The sequence below is a fragment of the Neopsephotus bourkii genome, unplaced genomic scaffold, assembly GCF_033783945.1.
Source record: "Neopsephotus bourkii isolate Nb327-2 ecotype Australia unplaced genomic scaffold, CSIRO-AGI_Nbou_v1 NB_1792, whole genome shotgun sequence".
Taxonomy (NCBI): domain Eukaryota; kingdom Metazoa; phylum Chordata; class Aves; order Psittaciformes; family Psittacidae; genus Neopsephotus; species Neopsephotus bourkii.
This window is the reverse complement of record NW_026902266.1, coordinates 12,003,480-12,023,050: the sequence shown is the minus strand read 5'-3', so window position 1 is coordinate 12,023,050 and position 19,571 is coordinate 12,003,480. Positions and strand designations below refer to the sequence as shown.

At 44.8% G+C, this 19,571-nt stretch overlaps 2 protein-coding genes across 2 annotated transcripts in view; one reads left to right on the top strand and one right to left on the bottom strand.

Annotated features, from left to right (window-relative positions):
* Positions 1-1,961: 1,961 nt before the first annotated feature.
* ADM (adrenomedullin) lies at positions 1,962-4,163 on the bottom strand. Its single transcript, XM_061380183.1, has 4 exons — positions 3,967-4,163; positions 3,214-3,324; positions 2,814-2,954; positions 1,962-2,300 (listed from the first exon to the last, which is right to left on the bottom strand). The coding sequence occupies exons 2-4, from the start codon at positions 3,309-3,311 to the stop codon at positions 1,991-1,993; spliced, it is 549 nt and encodes a 182-aa protein (XP_061236167.1). The 5' UTR covers positions 3,312-3,324; positions 3,967-4,163; the 3' UTR covers positions 1,962-1,990.
* Positions 4,164-10,435: 6,272 nt separating this feature from the next.
* SBF2 (SET binding factor 2) overlaps positions 10,436-19,571 on the top strand; it is a 260,129-nt gene continuing 250,993 nt past the window's right edge. The window contains exon 1 of the mRNA XM_061380465.1: positions 10,436-10,524. Coding sequence (XP_061236449.1) covers positions 10,470-10,524 — 55 coding nt within the window. The 5' untranslated portion in view covers positions 10,436-10,469. The remainder of the gene's footprint in view (positions 10,525-19,571) is intronic.

The following is a 19,571-nucleotide window of genomic DNA, read 5'->3' as shown; positions in this document are numbered from 1 at the left end:
TGAATATATGCCAGGCATCGAGTCAACTAGATTCCTACCCAAGTTTTTTTGCAGCAGTATTCCTGAAAAGGTGTCATTGCCAGTTCTTTTGAAATTTTCTTGTAAATATATGCGCTGTCAGCATTTAGTATTGGGTTAAAAAATAGCCCGCTTCATTTATTCTAGCAGCATTTAGTGCTGCTGTTCCCAGAACTCTACACGTTCACTATGTTCAGAGGTACTGTAAAATAGGGGAATTTGCATGTTTTGCTACCGAAGATGTTATTAAAATACACTTGTTTAGGTTTTAGATTTTCTTGGCATGCAAAGAGTAGGCACCAATAGATGGTGCTGTTGGTGCATTAATAAGGTTAAGTTTCACGTTTGTTTTCTGGTCTGTGGCTGGAATTTGTTTGGGTTGTTTTTTGCTTTTTTTAAAAAAGGAACAAAACAACAAACCCCCTAACGCTAAGCTTTTATCCAAGATGTTCTACCCACCCTGAACTGGTCACCATTTAACTTTAACCTGAACTGTGGCCCAGGAAATCCTTCAATATAAATAACCTTGGAAGCTGCCATGACCATTTTTGGAACACACTCCCTCAATAAATCTGTTATTTTGTTGTGCAATGTTGAAGTGTGCAGTTGTTTCCCTGATTAATTAGGGCAAAAAATAAACTTGCACGATCAATCCAAGATGTGACACGTTTCAGCCCTGGCTGGAACATGTGGATAGGAAAGGCCTCAGAGCCTTTTCAACTGATCTGACCTGGGATTTTAAGATGCATTCTTGCTTTTCAGTTTACTTGATCCAGCTAGATAGGGTGGCTGCTAACAAAGTCTGTAACTGAAGAGTTTTGGTCTGGCACAGAAGGGCCCGGCTAGTTTACCAAGGGTACGGCTGAACACAGTACAACATCGTTCATCGTGACCACCTGCCCCCACTAAAGACAACATAAGAGAACTGGTTTATGTAATAGTGTTTATTTCACATGTTACCCGTGGAGAACAGCTGATACATTCTCTACATCTTTCACGAGTCTGGAATGCAAGATAAAAAAAGGTATGGAAAAAAAAAAGGTAACATTTGACATTCATGATATGAAAAATAGAGGGGATACAATGTTTAAAAATGCCCTTATGCAATATATATATAAAACGTATAAAAATAAAATATATTTTCAAAAAAAAAAGATACAAACAGGACATGACAGAGGACAATCTTAAATATCGATACGTATCTCATGATCCACACACACCGCACTTAAAATTAACAAAGACCACGTACAATTGCACTTTTCCTCTCTGGAAGGTTCAAGTATATTGCAGTCCCCGCAGGGACTAGTGAGTGTCCGATTCCCTGCCGGGTGCAGATATCGCAGAGGGTAGAGCAGATGTGGGCGACATGTCGTTGCCGAGGGCCGAACGCGCACCCTCAAAACGCCCAGGGGCAGCGGGCGAGTCCGGGGCCGCGGTCCCCAGGGTCCGGGGGTGTAGCGTAGCGGCCGGCGCCCGCCGACGGGTTCCCCCGGCTGCGGGTCTCCCCTGAGCAACCCCTCTTCGGGGCAGACAGGGCCGGGGCAGCTCTGAGGGCGGCCCGCCGACACCCCACCCCCCCCCCCCCGAGTGCAGCGGCGGGGCAGGGGGCGACATGGCTGCCGGCAGGGTAGAGGCGGCTCTGGCGCCTTCCAGTCCGAGGCGGCGGCGGGCGCGGGAACCGGCGGTGCCTCGCCCGGAGGGTAAAGAGTCAGTGACCGGCCCGCCGCTGCGGCGGACGGGGGAAGCAGCCTCTGCGCGTTCCCAGCGGGACGCGGCTTTCACAGCTCCCCCACTCCAGCCCCCAGCGCGGGGCGCGGGCCGCAGAACCCGGCCCTGGGAGGGCGCGCCAGGGTTCCGCCTGGACAGTCGCTCTCCTCGAATCCTGGCGGCGGCTGCCGAGCAGCAGCGGACCTCCGGAGCGTCCATACTTAAGTCCACCCATCCGAGACGGCCTCGGCCGGTAGTACGGAGTTCAAACCCCGAAGACGGCTGCGAGGGACTGCGCCCGCGGCGTCCAGAGGCGCCTCTCGGCCCGGGAGGAACGCGCCGAGCCGCGGCGTTCGGGCAGGGAGCGCCTCCTGCGGCCGTAGCCCTGGGGACTGATCTTGCTGGCGGGGGCGGTGTCGTCCTTGTCTTTATCGGTCAGCTGGTAGATCTGGTGGGCCAGCTTCTGCACCGTGCACGTCCCGAACCGACACCCCGTGCGGATGGCTTGGAAGTGGGGGAAGCTGTTAATGCTCTGGCGGTAACGCTTGACGCGGATGTGAGCATCCTCCCGAGTGCTGCGAGGCAGGAAGAGGGAGAGCGGGCATGAGAAACGCGCAGTGGGGCTTCGGAGGAGAGGACCCTGTGGAACCAGTAGGGAGGACAGGGAGACGCGGGCTGGAGGTGGGCCCGCCCCGACGGTGCAGAACTGCCACCCCCCGGCTTTGCCCTTCCTCTGGTGGTGGGAGAGGAACGACCTGGTCCCAGGGCAGAGCCACAGCCTGCTGCCGGTGGGAGAAGAGGCCCCGCCGTTTTATGGCGGTTACTTTATCTACGGATCCAGAGCTCAAGTTACTATTTATATTTGACTTTCACAGTAAAGGTTCTGCTATCTCCCGCCAGCTGAAGAGCGCGGGGAAAGGGAAGCGGGAGGGTGCTTTCAGCGTGCTGTGCAGTCGGGGCAGAACCTGCCTATGGAACCCGGGGGGGATCTATAGCCAGATTAAACCTAAACACCCGGAAACGAGGGGACTCCGAAGCTTCCCACTGTCTCGAGCAAGTGCCCGAGACCAGAAAGGGCTGGAATGTACCTGGGATGCGAAATTCGAGGTTCCTCCTTCACGTCCTGGGTCCGTATGAGCGGCTGCACGTCGGCGGCTGCCCCCAGCCCTCGGAGCGCGCCTGTGGGCTTCACGTCCCGCTTGGCTCGGCTCAGTGCCCATTTCGTCCATCTGAAAGGAGCACAAGGGAAGAGGACAGCCTGTTAGCGCAAGCCTGCAGGGCGGGAGCCAAACCAAATAGATTCGAGGGGCGATTATCTTTGCCAGCGCCGAGATTTTTTTTAATTTTGTTTCCTGAAAGGGCATGAGGCCTTTAAGGCGCTGTGCAATTCCCGCAGGGAATTCAGTCCCTCCGATCGCGGACTGAGTCCGGCGCGGGGGCTCCGGAGCGGGACTGGGCGCTGGCAGGAGGGCGCGCTCCGATACTCACTTTCTTTTGAACTCTGTCGCTACGTTCACCCTTGCAGCATCCATCCCGAGGAAAGTGACAGAGCCGAGATAGAGCAGGGCTATGTGCACTAGTTTCATTCTGGCTGGGGTCCTGGAGGAGGCAAGAAGAGAAGACTATAAGCACGATTGCAAATATATGTCAAGTAAGGACCGTCCTTCATTTCTGGTGATGCCAGAGAGCTCCTTTTCTCGGAGAGCCCCCAGGCTACCGGGGACTTTATGTGCGGTATGAACCAGGAGCTAATATTTACTCAACTTATCACAAAGTGAATAGCAGAGCCTCCAAAGTTTACGTTTGTCGAGAGTTTTACTTGCAGAGGAGACTGAAACCCAGGATTTCCAGAATACCCCCAGCGGCTTGCACTAGGATTTAGCAAACCCATGAGATTAGAGGGAACTGCCTCTCAGATGCATCGTTTCCAAACTCCGGCAAGTGTTTTGCTGCCTGGAAGCTGATCCCCTGATAACTCATCTTCCACTTCACACGCAAAACCAGCTAGCTCTAGGTCTTATGTTGTAAACTGCCAGTGCAATTTACAGTGTAAAAAGCCAGTGCAAGACTTTGCAGCATAACTCCAAGCTCTTCAGAACAGTCCAGATTTAGCAGACTTTTTACTTCCTTTCCAGCTCCCCTGCATCTTTTTTTTTATTTTTCTTTTTTACTGGAATTATTGAGGAGGGGGAAAAAAGAAAAAAAACAACAAACCCAACCAAACAAAAAAAACCCTCTTACCTGCCAGTGAGGATAATCCACTGAGACAAATGTTTTTGTAGTAGCGATCCGAACTTGAAGGGTTTCCTGAGGAGCTAGCACTCCCTCTTTGTGTGTCTGAAGTAACCACTGCAGAGCTGCGCTCCACCGCTCCCTTTTATAGAGCGGCGAGAGGGAAGTGGGTGGACCTTGGCGTGGCTGGGCGATTCTTCATTGACACTTACCCCCACCCCCACGTCCTGAGCACTTCTTGAACATTTTAGAGTGGATTTTTTTACCCTACCAGGGTAAAAATAAGAAAATTATTGAAAATTGTCTTCAACAACCCCTTTGGAATTTTGCTGATTACAGCGACAGATTTTAGGTGTGGATTCTAAGTCGTGGCATAAGTTGCAAAATCTGATAAACCCCTCAGTCTGTTTCACTGTGGACAGAGGTTTTAACTGCCGATATGTAGTTATGTTTACATGGTCTGTAGTATAATATCTCATTCTAGGCTTCCTGACTTCAGGTGGATGGAAGCAGGGGGTTAGGAAGTAGACTCGACCAATTTAAAAATCCGTGCAAATCCGTCAAATCCTAAAGTTCCAAAATTAAACCCATATTTGGACAACATGAATTACAATGAGTGACTGTAATGAATGCCAGCCTTCTTTACATAAGTAAGGAGGTGACAAATCAAACATCATTAATATTTATGACTCAGCTTGGGTGCCCTTTTTATCTAATAAACTGTATTTGATTTACTTGATTGATTCAAATAAATCACACCTCAAATGGGTTTGGGAGATGGAGGTTAGGGCACACTGCTGTACCTCTGAACAAAGAAAGCAGTATGGCTTCGAGGCAAACACAGACTCACTGACATGCGTGGGGATCAGGACCAGGGGAGACCTGCCTGCCCTCCATTTAGCCCTGTTCCTTGAACCTTTCTATATATGTGAGTGCACTTACTTCCCCGGTTATGAAGCTAAACCGGTGCAGGATCAAGGTCTCTAACAGGCTTCCCCGGCTGGCCAAAAGCAAAATCTTAATCTGACACTTTTTTTGTGTGGTGCTTTTTTCTTTTTCTTTTTCTTTTTTTTTATTTTATTTTTTATTTTATTAACTTACAGTCTTTAACATCTTTGCTCCCTGGCGCCTCAGCAACGCAGAGCTCCGGCTTCGCAGGGGTGCTGGAAGTCCGCACCAGATGGTCTGTCTCTCTACTGTCACAATGCAAATTCAGCGGAGCCAAGGGAAGTGCCCAGGAGACCCGTGCCCTGGGGAGTCAGGGTCCCCTTCCCAGGGAGAGCTACTCGGGAGGAAGGAATAAGCTGGCATGTGCGAGCTCTTTCTCTCACATCGTGCCCCGAGCAAAGTATTTCAAAAACAGGTGAGTTTGTACAAGTGACTCTGCCCTCCTCGATAACCGCGGTATATAACAACACCCTGGAGAGGTATGTGCAAGGGGATGACGGAAACCTTGCTGTGCACAGCTGATTCGGTCTAAGGTGCTCCCTCCCTCGCCAGCAGCGGCCTGGCAACCGTGGCTTCTGTCTCTGGCATCTACCTGTCCGGGGCCAGGCTCCCCCGGGGCCCGCCATCCCGCCGGGCTGCCCTCACCCGCGCTCGGCCGGCACGCACTGGCACCCGCCGGTAGAGAGGTTCGGCACTCACTACAGCCGTTCCCATCGCATCCCCGCGCTGTGCACCTTTCTTCCCCGAGACCCCAGCGCGGCTCCCGCACGGCGAGCCGATTTCGGCCGTAAGTTGCCCGGTTCCGCTCCTCCGCCGCACCTGCCCGGCCAGGGCGCGGGGCGGGACACGGCGGAGGGTGCCTCAGCCTGGGAGTGCGGAGGGGAGCCGCTGTCCCCACGCTCTCTCATCCGTGCCAGCCGTCAGTTCGGGCAGCTACGTGGAGCAGCCGTCCCGCTGCCCTCCCCGCAGACCGTGATCTAGGGCAGGAATGCCGAGTGCGAGAGGCTTGGGGTGTAAACCCAGGGAGGAAGAAATGGGAAGATCGGTGGTCTAGAGCGGGGCTGTATCATGACCAGAGCTGCACAATTGCATCAGATCACGATGACTGGATTGTCTTGACCTCACGAGGCAGCTCAGGCTCAAGCGAGTGCAAGCATTTCCTCGATCAGCAGAAGCTGAAACCGAATCTAACATTTCCAAATTAGAAGGCAAGATTTTGTGTGATGAGCATTACTTTGATTCAAATTAAGTCTCCTCTTCCAGTAAAAAAATAACATACTTCCTCAAATGCTGGAAAATCCCTCATTAAAATCCTTGTAAACGGGAAGCTTATTTTGTATACTCTTCGGCAAACAATGCAGAAAGAATCCTATGCTGGTTTAGGAATACTAACAGTAGTGGTAACACAACTCACATGTGGGTTCCATACCAACTGCAACTGTCATTTACTGGCACAAAATCAGCTCATTCAAGTTCATGAGGTGGCAAACTTTGGAATATAAATCTATTAGTTTGTTGCCAATGTGATTTGTGAAAGGGCTTCAGCAGGTTCAAATCCAACACAAAACATCATGTTCTTTGTTCTGATGTTCATTTTGTTCTTCCTAAGCAGTTGAGTTCCTGTGCAGCTTGGAAATGAGCAATAGCCACTCAATTTGTACTATGAGGTAACAGTGACCACTTTTTTTAAATTATTTTGTAAATTGTGAGTTATTTCCATTTCGGAAAAAAAAAAAGTAACACAAAATGTTCCAGGGAAATATTCACAAACTATTTTTCTGAGGCAGTGCCAAGCAGTTCACATAGAATGGGCTCTCCTTAGACATGCAGGGTCTCCTCTGGATGCTGCCCCATTCCTTGAAGGGAAGTTGGCCTGGACAAACATCCAGCTCTTGTACTTATTTACTGATTATCTTGGGTGTGTCATTTAACCTCTTGGTGTTGTCTTATGTACAAAAGACTTTACAATATGTATCTACTCTGGCAGGGAGATTGTGAGGATTAGTTGCTGTTTGTACAGCATTTTATTAAGGTTTAGTTTTATTCCAAAAGCAAAGATCTATAATATTGTAGACATCAATGGGGAATCAGTTTGAGACAAATATTCTGCACTGGCATGCAAGAAAATTGTTGTTTGAAGCCAGTGGAAGGACTTTTGTGTGTTTCATTTTAGGTTTAAATTTTACTGTATTCATACACCACAAATATGAATATACTTTATTATATTTCAGGTTGTATGAAGTCATTAGAAAGATGAACTTCAAGGCCAGGTTGGACAGAGCCTTGTGTGACATGGTCTGGTGTGAGGCATCCCTGCTTGTGGCAGGGAGGTTGGAACTAGATGATCTTAAGGTCTTTTCCAACCCAAACCATTCTATGATTCTGTGATATTAATAGAAGAATGGTAACACATGAATGATGTAAAACCTCAGTCAAGCTCCACACAGAAAAGCCTGGTTGTTAGTGCATGCACTTAGCCAGCTTTGCCTGTGCCAAGAGGTGATTCCATTTCTGGTAGTCCCATTGGAGGTGCTTTTGGTGAGTATTACATCTGATACGTTTCAGTACACCAAACAATGCCTGCTAAATGAGGGTAGGATGCATATTGGCAGGAGAAAACCTAGTTTGGGTCTTTTGGGTCATGGCTACTTCCCACATGGAGTGATATTGGATTAGGTGACAACATTCAGAGTATGACCTTTATATTTCCTGAAGGATGAGTTGACTGTAGAAGGTATTGTGAACTTTCACATTTTTTTGGTGGTAAGCACACAGTAAGTGTGGCAATTTTGTTCCTTGTGTGTTTTCAGCCTCCCGAAGGGGCTGCAGCCTCACAGTTCTTCCTCTGGGATAAATATATGACTGCTTATTCAGTCTTTCTGGAGACCTAGGCCTTGGTGTCCTCCCAGAGCCACTGCTTTGTAAGCCCCTGCAGCTCTCAAGAGGAGCCAGGCTACTCTGCTGCAACACAGGGAATTACGGTTTTGGTGGTCTGGATGAAAGTTCAGTTTACTTTGCATTAGACTTCATGTGAGCAAACAATCTGTCTGCTCCACTTCCTCATTTGTCCTGTAAGAACATAGGATTGCTCTATACTTAAGGGATGTTAAGGAAGTAAGTTATGTATGACTTTTGCTGTCCATGCAGGTACACATCTGTGTTCAAACCCAAATGAACAGTGACCTTCCTATTATATGAGTACTTAAGGTGTGATTTTTTTATGACATGCTTTATAAACTAACCAAGCTTTGGTTTAATTGGTCTAGATGGAAGAAGGAGCAAGGGTGTAAAGTGGGTGCTAGTAGTATTGGGGAATCAATAAGTAGCATCTTCCTCTTGATCCAGCATTTGTTACTGCCCTGGGAAGGTGGTGTTTTCATGCTTAGAGGGGCTTGAACAGCAGTGAGACTTTACTAAGATTCATTATTACATATTGAACCTTTCTACGAGTGCAGATATGATAACCCTAAGATCCTATTTCAGCTCCAAATTAGGTAATTTCTTAGTGTCTCTAAACTTCCGCCCCCCCCCCCCCCCGCATTTATCTGTACAGAACATCACCCCTTGCTTTTGTAAACTGTTGCATGTCCAGGCTTTGTGCTGTTGAAAAACTGCACTGTCAGAACGATGGCTAATGTCTGACTTCATTAAGATTTGTGTTCCTTTGTTGCTACTTCAGAAATACTTTTAATCAAAAAGCTCAGTGTTTTGAAAAAATCTTCATGGTTTTCAGTCACTAAAGACTGCAGGATCATGAACCAAACTGCCTATGCATAATGTCAGAAAGATACTTATTCTTCTACTTCATATATGAAGTGAAGGACCCCACAGATTGCGTCTGTTTCTCACAAGGATATTCAGTCTTTTTGATGTATATAGTATGCATTTTTCTTTACTCCTAAAGTTATCAAGCAGTTTTATTAAGTTTATGTCTTTATACATGGCATCTAAACATCATTCAAAACAGTTAAGCCATGAAGTTGATTACTGCAAGGAGATTTTGACTGCTGCCCTCCACTGAGAAGGCACAAGCGAGAAGACTATCATTGATTACTGAAGTTTCCTGACCTCTGGGTTATCAGCAAGACACTATCGGTATGTCCCAGCTAAGTAGGAGGTGTAAGAATTGCATGTTCGAAATGGGAATGTCTCTGTGGAACTGCTAATGATTGTCTGCTGGGTCCCTTTTGATGGTGGATGGTCAGGAGCAGATTTTGTGAATTTGCTGTTTCTATACGCAGCCCAGTACTCATGACTAGCGCAGCTCATCACTGTACCATAACTGATGCCTTTTGCATTGTTTATTCTCTTTGTGTTATCAAATAGGACATACATGGACCGTTTCTGCAGACTCCACTAGTTAACCAAGCGCTGTACTGACTGTCAAACACCCTGTTTATCACCAGCATCTCTGCAACTGCTGGCAAGCCCACCGGGCTTTCGAGAGTGAGAATCCCAAAGGTGTCGGCCTCATCTGTAAATAGCAACACGAAATCTCCCCTCTGCCCCGCTCCCTGACAGCCACCGCATGTACCCACACAAGCACGTCAGAGGCTAGGAGGGCTACATCGAAGCGCTGCCGTCCGTCAACCCCGATAGCAGTCGATGCCACCGCCAGGCTCCCACCTGCAAGAGCCGCTGCCCGCATGGAAAGGGGCACCCTCGTCGGCTGGAGCGGGCAGGAGGACACGGCAGCCGGCAAATCGGGCAACCATGCCGCATACCGCACCGCAAGGCAACGCAGCCTCCTTCTGCGCCTCTCGGCTGCGTGCCAGGCGCGTGGCAGGCACCGCCACAAAGCCCAGCCGAGCCGTCAGAGCCGCTAGCGCCCAGCCACTGGGGCCGTTAGCGCCGCGGAAGCCTCGCGGGCTGACTTCCCCCACGGTGGGACGTTCCGCACATCCCTCGCAAAACGTAAACAGGAAATGTCCTGGAAACGTAAGTCTCGATTCCCGAGGCTGAGCTCCCGGGGATGGAGTAGGCTCGCAGCCGAGTTTTACCTGGGCACAGCCTGAGAGGGGCGATGCCCGTTCCCGGCAGTTCCTGTCAGGAGAGATCCCTGAGGGAGTGGGCGGTGAGGTGAAGTTCCGCTCAGGCACTCGAATTCTCTCGGGCGCTCAGATCGGCCGGACCTGCCGCATTTGTGTTTAGTTTGGGCTTTTGTTTTTCCAAGGGAGAAAGTGCTCCAGACTACAGACTCCCGGGTGGGCACTTCACAGGGAGGCTGCGAGGAGACAAAGCCCACAGCGAATGGGGAGGGCCCGGGTGGGGAACGGACCCGCCTGGGGTGGGCTGCGAAGCGAGGCGGTAGTACTGGCGACCCCCGCGGACAGCAAAAGCACACCGCCTCACCCGCGTGCTGCCCGTGAGCCCTCAGCCCACGCCCAGCCCGGCCCGGCCCGGCCCGGCGGGGTCACGGCGCAGCGGTCCCGGTGGCGCGCAGGCGCATAGCGTGTCCGCGCCTCCAACATGGCTGAGGTGGTGCCGCTTCTTTTGCGGCGGGTGCGGAGGGGAGGATGCTGAGCCTCTCGGGTGGTGAGACCTAAGGCGGACTCCTTTCAGCCATGGCTAGGCTGGCAGACTATTTCATCGTGGTGGGCTATGACCACGAGAAGACAGGTAGGTGTGGCTGCGCGCAGGGCTGCCTCGCGGTGCCTGGCCTCTTTCCCCCCACCCATCGTTCCTGCCCGGCCCCGGCCCCCTCCCGCCTCCCGGTTGGGCCGCAGGAGGAGGAGACTGCCGTGCACACGGGGCGCGTGTCTGGCTGTGGGGAGGAGGGCAACTGAGGGCAGCGAGGGTGGCGTGTCTCGTGGAGGGGCGCGGCGGTCTGCGGGGATGACGGAAGGGTTAATCCCTCTTTCCTGAGGTGGAGCGGACCGGCGGGAAAGCGGAGGGGCTTCTCTGTCGTCTGTAGGCCGGCTGGCCGGGCCCTAGTCTCTCTGGCGGGGGCCGGGGCGGTCTCTTGTCTGGCGGCCTCAGTCTACCTGGTAGCGTCGCTAACCCGGCCCACGGTGAGCGGGGCACGATGCGGGGCCAGCCAGGGCGTATCCCCCGGCATTGCCCCACCTCCCCGGCCTTTGGAAACGGGCCACGGTTCCTTCCAGAAAACGGGGGTAACTTAAAATGTCTCCCATGGACGCGCGCAACACCCGGCCCCCGTCCCGCCTGGCAGACGGTGCCCACGGCTCTGCTCCCGCTAGGCAGGCAGCGGAGGCCGGCTGGGAGCTGGGGTGTTGGTGTGTTCCTCGCGCCGCCTCTGCAGAAAACGGCGGTGGTAGCGGTTGTTTCCCCACCTTTGTGCTGCTGGCTGGGGCACGTTCACCCGCGGCCTCAGATAAAAACAGGACTCTTGGAAAGCAGTGGGGCTTTTTGCCAGTTTTGACTGGGGTCTTGCAGCTTATCGCCTGTTGGCAAGGTGCCGCCGATAACACCTGGGGAAATGCTGCTGTTCTTCGGGAATGGCTGCTTTTCTCGGATAATGAAGATGTTTTGTGTCTGCTTTGGGGGAAGCAAAGTGGTGTTATCTACTATAATGTTGTGGGTAAACGAAAAGTGGTTTTATATTACGTAACTTTCTGTTGTAATATGACATTCGTGGCTGGAGTGACCCTAAATCAGTATATAAACTGATTTGAAAATGAAGTGATTGTGAACTGGTATGTGTTTGTGCTGGGTATTTCAGAATGATCCTTTGAATGTATGTTGTTAATAAACACTATTAAAAATTTAAATGTTCCCTAATTTATTTGACTATGCATAAACCAAACAACACTCAAGTTTGTTACTCTAAATAATTCTTTGAAGTAACAATTGCATGTAAACTGTGCTTGCTCATTCTAAAAGTGTAGCTAATAAACTCTTAAAAAAGAAAAAAGCTTTTTTTTTTTTTTTTTTTTCAGAGAAATCATTGTATGTATGTGTTTAAAGATACAGTGGGTTACAAAATTCTGCTAAGGGCCTTCTCAGTTTTACTATTCCAGTATTATTCCATTAATTATGGTGTGACCCCCTCCCATCTCATTTGGAGATAGACTTGTCCTGTAATTTTGTCACTACAATTAGGACATGTGAAATAATTTATGTTAAAAATCATCACCTCCCCTTGCCCTTCCCTTGTTTAGAGCATCTTCCCCAACAATAGTAGCCGAAATGAAAACAGAAGTAACCGAAAAAATCTAAGGGTACTTTTAAGAAGACTTTAAAGCAAGTAGGCTGCTGCCTTAAAGAGTGTGATCAGTCTGACATAGCCACTATGTGAGGTAAAAATTACAGATTACATTGGAAAGCTTTATGTTTGTAAAATGTCTTCATCAATAGCACATAAGTGTGTGTGTAACCTCCTGTATGTAAATTGTTTCATTAGGTTTAGTAGAATTGCTTGCACTGATGGAATAGAGCAGATTCAGTAATAACTTGAGAAGCAGAACCTTAATTTGAAAAAGTCATGCCCAGAAAGTAACTATTTAGACTTTGACTTCATTATTTAAATTACTCATTGGTACTTTAATGCTTCATACTAAAAATGCTTGAAGGAACAGCGTTCTGTTGAAGACTAGGCATGCATTGTTTTCCAAATTCCTTTACCCCCACATACAATTCCATAATACATGGAGTACTGACCTTTTGTTTCCTTGTAAAAGCGTTAGTTTCTTGATACATTTATTATGCTTCTTTCTGTGTGAAAAAGCTGGGGTAAACTATTCTAGATAATAGACTTATTACCTATGAAGCTTTTAATTGTAAATGTGCCTTTTTTTTTTCCTTCAACAATATTCTGGCTTGGTTTTAATACGTTTTATTTTAATGTTGAGTGTAATTATGTTTTCTAGTGGTTTTGTTTTATCCCCTCCCATAGTCTGTGGAATATCCTTTTGTAAGCAAGCAAACAAAAATTCTGTAACCTTCCCCCTTCCCCAACCTGTTTGTCAGCAGCAGTTTGGATAGTATGTACTTGTGGTCAGTAAGGAAGGATGTTTATAGTAATGACTGTTCTCCTAGAAAAGCCTTACTGCCTCTGCTATCTTGTTATAGCAGCTGTTATCTGCTCTGACTTCACCTGTGTTAGATGAATTTGTTTACATGTGCCAATGTCTGCAGTATACTGAAAATGTGGTAAAGCTATTGCTTTCCTGTGCAGGTTATCTAGCTTTATTAAAAAACATTCACTATAAATATCTAAAATGCTGCATTTGTTCACTTGTGCAGTTTAGGAGTGGATATCTTGATTTTTCTTGTTGCGGGAAAAACTTTATTATTGGTTCCACAAGTTTTTACTCAGCATAGTCTTAAGGGGAAGTGAACATTTTTATTGCCCTCAAATAAATCAAAGAGAGTATCCTTTGGGGGGTCAGACATTTAAAAGTTCATTTCTGTTCCAGTTTTAGGCATATGGAAATTGATGTTACAGCAGTCCAAGTGCTGTCATCTCTATTGTGTTAAGTCTTCCTTTCATTTTCAGCTTGTTTTAGAATGCTGACCTGTCAAAAAGACCTTTCTTGCTGAGTATTTTGCTTGTGTTGCTGTATTATTTTTTCTCTGGGTTACTTTTCTGCTCATTTTTCAAACTTTGGCTCACCAAGATGCCAGATGAGGGCCAGCGTCAGCATAAAGGAGGAGTAGGAGCATGCAGGAGGGACATACCACTGCAGCCTGAATTTTTATCACCTTAGATGGTCCTAGAACCTTGGGTACAAAGATGTTAATCAGGTACCTTAGTCTCCTATGTGCTCCAAGGAAAGTAATCGGTGCCTTTGAGTAGTTCCAGTAACAGGCAGTTATATTTCTGCTTGGCAGGATGCATAGAGATTCAGCCTGAGTGGAGAATGAGCTTTGCCATGTTGATAAACTTTCAGGCACCAAGGAAGTTAAAGTCTTCGCCTTAACTTTGCCTTGCCTTGTAAAGGATGATCTGGTTCACCTAGCATTTTATGGATTTCAGATACAGCTGACTGTACTCCTGCTTAAAAGTTACTTAGTTTGTATCTTGCATTCTAAAAGTGATTCTAAATATAGCAGAGTTTTACTTGCTGTTGTGTATTTTAGAAACTCATTCTGACCCACTACAAAGAACTGCAGCTATTCCCATTGGAAGTTCATGTTCAGTGACTTGACAGAGTTGGAGAAACCAGATGTAATAAATTCCCCAGACTTAATAAAAACCCCTTGGTTAGTTCTCAGGAAAACGTGAAATGGGCCGTCACGTTTTCCTTCCTTGGAAATGTGAAGGAGTTCAGTGATATACCAAGGTTGATTGCTTTACCATGTTTATTTTGCTTTCAGCTGAACCTTTACTAAGGTGGACAACCACATTTTTCTCCAATGTATCAGCACAGTATAAAGCTGTTATGTAACTTGCTACAAAAGGCATTTACAGAAGTCTCTGAAGGGACCAAGGTGCTAGAAAACGTAGGCACTCTGGGTTAAAAGCTGTAGAAAATCCCGGAAGACATTACTGTGTATCCATTTTCTTCTTCCATAGATTTTGAAGTGTTTGATGTGCTTCATCAAAAATTCCCATTTAATATGTTTGCATAATGAGATGTGGACGGGATTTAGGCAGGGCACAGATATTTGCTAAGATCACAGAAGGACATGAGAAAATGCCATTTGGTTTGGTTTTGTATTTGCTGGTATAAGCCCAAATCATTAATTTACCCCTAGAATTTAAGAGTGATGGTACTTGAAAATGGTAGAAGAGAGAACTTGTGTTTTTATTAACTCAATTGAAAGGTAAGGTTAAAAAAAGAGAAAACTAAATAGTGAATTTGATTAATTTGCATGTACGTCCCTAGCAGCTTTCCCATAGGATGCTGTTGTGTACCCATCAGTTAACTCTGGAAACCTGTGTAGTGGAATAGCTTGTCTTCTGTGGGATTTGGTTGCTGTAAGATAGACTAATGGTTTTTGTTCTTGCTTGTGAATGCAGTTGCAGCGTGTATGCCAGAAGGCTTGCAACCGTGTAGTAGTTTTATTTGGCTGTTGTCATAACTGATAAATGTAGATATAACGTGTAGGCTTTGTTGTGGTTGTTTCTGCACTGATTTTTATCAGCTTCTTTTCAGGGAAGCCTTTCTTGTCTAACGTAGCTTTGTAACTTTGTGGATTTTGAAACTAGACAACTGATTGATGATAGAGTGGGAGAAGTTACTAAGTGCAGTTGTTTTTTCTGTGGGCAGATTTTGTCTGTGAGAATATCCTTTTTATTTAATGGAGGTAAAGGACATATGAGGATTATTTTTTTTTGCATATTTGTTGTATATTCATAGTTGGCCATTCCTCTGCCTAGTGTGTGTGTGAGGAGTGTGGATTATTTCTTGGTGTGTTGGTATGTAATCTGTGTAAAACAGAAAATGTAGAAAAACAAGGCAATCACACTGTTCCTTCTGTGGTTTTGTTACCTGTGCTTGGCTTAATTTGAATTTCAAATGCAATCTGCAAAAATTTCAAAGGGAGAAAAAGCCCCAACAAAAAATAAATCTTTTTGTGGCAGAAGAATTCTGGTATCTGTAATTGAAGCATCGAGTGTACTATCAGAACTGAAGCAGAATGCAAATGTGTAAGTAGCTGTGTATTGGTAGGAGATTACTGTAGTTGGCTGTGACTGGAGGAGGGGATGGGTGCCAGAAAATTTCAGAACTAGTTAGTTGCTCCAGTGTAAGAAATTATCTCTTTCTACAAACCTTGTCCTTGCTCAGTTTAATTTTCAAATACCACCATCTCCATAATACCATCCCAAACCAGAATAAGAAAAGACTATTTCCATTGCCTGTATGGCTTTTATTATTATTTTTTTTTTTTTGTAACACATCTTCCTAAAATGTATTCAAGCAGTTTCTTCTAATATATAATGTTGACTAACAAAATTGTTGTTTTGATTTATGGGTTGACTGTAATTTTGGAGACACCTTAAAATCAATACATATCAATATAATTCTTTTTCCTTGAAACCTCTAATTTCTCTAAAAACTTGAATTTGAAACTCTTTGCTCACTTGGTCTTGCTGTCATAATAACAGCAGCAATAAAAACACATATTTTTTTTCAGCCTTTCAGTTTAAATCACACATTCATGTAGGCTGAATGTTTACTCTGTATGCTATCTTCATTTTATCCTAAAATGCAAGGACTTAGATTCTGTTGGAGGAAGTAGCATTTCATAATTTTGGGGATATTTTAAGACTAATTTATAGTAAAGAAACTCTCCCCTTTTCTGGTCTGGATTAATTTTGTGGATTATTTGACAAAAATACACTTTTCCTGCAGCATGTTCATGGAGAACAATTTGTTATTCACGCCTGAATGCTATTTGAGTGCTGGCCTTCTATAATGGCAAGTGTATTTTTCAGTTTGAGGACAATAAGAATGACATTTAACTACTCCAATGTCACAAACATAATAGTCTTCTAACTCTGAGGAAGATAATTATGCTGCTATGGTAGTTCACTAACATGAATTTTAAATACCAACTCCTTCCCCAGCTACTGGTACTTACAAAGTAAAAAAAGGAAAACCATGGTCACTGTGGAATCATTTGAAAATGTGGAACAGTAGATTCACTGTTCAACCTTGATAAATGCCAGTGGAAGTTGTATCTTACAAATATATACTGGTAATTAGGAAGTCTTCCTTTAATTCATTTCTTTTACTCCTTTGCAGTAACATGGGATTTTCAGGCTCTTTGCTTGTATAGTGAAAAAAATATTTCTAACAATAGTATTATTATTGATGGGATTAATTTTCTTCTGCTTGGTGTTTTGGGAATTGTATTCCAGCTACATGTACTGTTGAAATAAATTATTCCTTTGGTGTCAGTGGTATATTCTGAAGTCAAGGACAATCCAATTAGTGTTGATTGGGATTTGGCAGCTGAATTTCTGCCCACTGAGCCAAGAACATGCTTGTTATGGCTTATCTGTTAGTGACTAGATACATCATGATTTCCTGTCTGTAATGTAACAATTCTTAATTTTCACTCTTCTGCAAACTATATAACGTGACAAAATGCAATCATTGAACAGGGTTTTAATTCTTTGTTTTTAATGATCTTGTGGTTAAGGTTCAACAGAGTAACTATAACATTAACTAACCACAAATTTCTCACTAAATTGGATGTAGGTAGCAGACTCTTAGTACTGCAGCCAAAACCAGTAGGTGGTGACAGTACAGTCTGGGGCTTTGTATAGCTGTAGTAGAGGAATGCAAATGTACAGAAAATACAAAATCATCATAATTCTGATTATAAATTCAGGACAGCTGCATACAAAACCACATTAGACCCTGGGAGACCTCACGGATGAAAAGAGACAAAGGAATGTTACTGGGGTTACAAAATCACTCATTTAGGTTTTTTTTGGTGTGTGTATGTGTGTAATAATGGCCTTTAATGTGGTTTATATGTTGTTTTCTAGGTTTTAAAAATGCAAACCCAAGAAAATTCACTGTCTGACACTTGGACTGGTCTTCACAGCAAGATTGGCAATATCTTATTAAATGTTAGACTTACACTTTGGGCCTAATAGAATAGGAACTGGAAGGAAGGTGAGACATTTTGGCAGAGAATTTCTCAGACACTTGTGGATGCAAAGGAATGATGACTCTTCTTTCTAGATTTTTTACTTCAGTTATGGAAGACTGCTTTGGAAAATGGGTTTAATTGAGCTACTTTTGACAGATGCCATAAATACTAATGCCAAGAGTACTGAGTGTTGTCAGTTGGCAGTGTCCTCTTCAGGCTTCATAGTGGGCTGCGTATTGGTTCCCTCTGCTTTGGGAGCCCTTGCTCTGTTAGTGGCTGTTCTTCCTGCTTACTCTGATATATTCTGGTATTTTAAAATTCTTTTTGTCTGGTTTGGTTTCTTAGGTTTACTCCAGGAGAATCTCTGACCTTAGTGTCTTGTCTCTCCCTTCTTTCCTCCCTTTTCTCTCTCTTAATTTCTAAACATAGCCATTTTTAGCTACATTTCTCTGAGATGGAGTCCTCTTGTCTTGAAAATAGCTTTAGAATAGAGGTTAGAGGGCCCTTAATAATGCTTAATGGTGGTTAGCTATCTGCCAGTCTCAAAAAAGACTGTATTCATATGTCTTCTTAGTTTCTTATAACTGCATAAAACTTTTAGCTTGATTGCTGCGTTGTTAAAACTCTTTCACATTTTAAATTTGTACACTTAACACGTGTATTTGTACTTTGGACAGAGAAATACAGATGTGTCCTTTTTTGTGACTATACTTTTATGAACTCTAATTCTTAGGTAGCAGTAAGCATAAGCTGACTGTATGACTAACAGTGCTCATTACTTTCAAAAGGACAAAGTTGGTTGTGAGCTTGTCGTAAATACATTTGTAATGGACTTTTAATTCTTGAAATAGTGTTGAATGGGCATACTGTACTTTTAAAATAACAATAAATTAGGAAATCTGTGGGGTTTTACAGTGCTCTTACACAGCCTGCTTTTCATAAAAGTGCAAATTGCAGTTGCATTAAAAAAAAAAAGCAACACGTGTTGTTCCTGCAGAGCTGTTTCTTCATAGTCTTTTTTTCCCAGAAAAACATATAGTAGTTTTACAAGGCTTGTGCAATGACTAAGCTGTTACCATTTTATATTGTCAGAATATGCTATTTTTAAACTAAGTGTAATACAGATAATTCTAGTAGAAGTTACAGGAGGATTTTAGTTTTCTTCTTAGTTGGTAACTTGCAAAGAGAGAAGTAGGCTTCATATTTTTGAAGAACTTAGAATTTCTTAAAGAAGATTTCAAAGGGAAATGGATTATACTTTTGCTCCCTAAAACATTTAAACCCACATTTTTCTTCATACTATATTGTTAATTTAATTTTTCTGGTCTCTCGCTTTTTAGGCTGTGTTATTGTAGAACCTTCAGTGTGTGAGAATTGTTTTTTCATTGTTTCTTGTTTAGTGATGGGCATAACTCTCAATGCTGATTCTATAAGAGCTGGTAGCAGATGCTAATGTGGTTGATTGAAAATTGGTATTGAATTAATTGTGCTTACTAGAAGGGTTTGGATTTGCCCTTGATATCCTTTCTTTTCTAGCTTTGAGTACTCATAGTGCTTGTAAACCCTAGAAACGGCTTTTGTGCAGTTCAGAAGGTCACTGCTCATTGGTAGGGCAGTGGGTCTTTCTAGAGATTGCTGGTGCTATGACTGGCGTGGCTGCTGCTGGGTTGCTAGGTAGATTTTGCTTTTTGTAAAGTAGGTTAGCCTGGGACTTCTGCCTGGGCAAGAAATAGTTTGTGCCCAGCTGCAACTGAGGAACTAGTTGGAATTCCCTGTTAAGGGAGGGAAGAGCTGCTGCTGCCTGAGCGTTGCTTGTAACTTGGTGATTCACATCATGTTTCTTAGACATACAATTAATTTGCAAAATAGGAAACTAATTAGTGTATGTTTCTCATGATCAGCAATTTTAGGCAATTTTAAGCTCAAGGTTTGGAATGGATGTTGTGTATAGTATTTCCAAAACAGATAAGATAATGAGGCATATACACAGAATAAAAAGGTGTTTTCTATGGTAATATATAGAGTGTAGAGTTTGTGCTCCGAAATTAATGCAAGTTAAGGTTGTTGAAAGTGCTGCAGATAAATGTTTCCTTTCTGGATATTTTATAGTGGTTAAAATGTAAGTGCTTGATTTAAGTAACAGCTTCTGGTCC

Coding starts and splice junctions, on each gene's coding strand:
- ADM (XM_061380183.1), bottom strand. CDS start 3,311: ATGAAACTAGTGCACATAGCCCTGCTCTATCTCGGCTCTGTCACTTTC. Junction 2,955..3,213: donor GCGACAGAGTTCAAAAGAAA/GTGAGTATCGGA, acceptor TGCTCCTTTCAG/ATGGACGAAATGGGCACTGA. Junction 2,301..2,813: donor CCTCGAATTTCGCATCCCAG/GTACATTCCAGC, acceptor CCTGCCTCGCAG/CACTCGGGAGGATGCTCACA.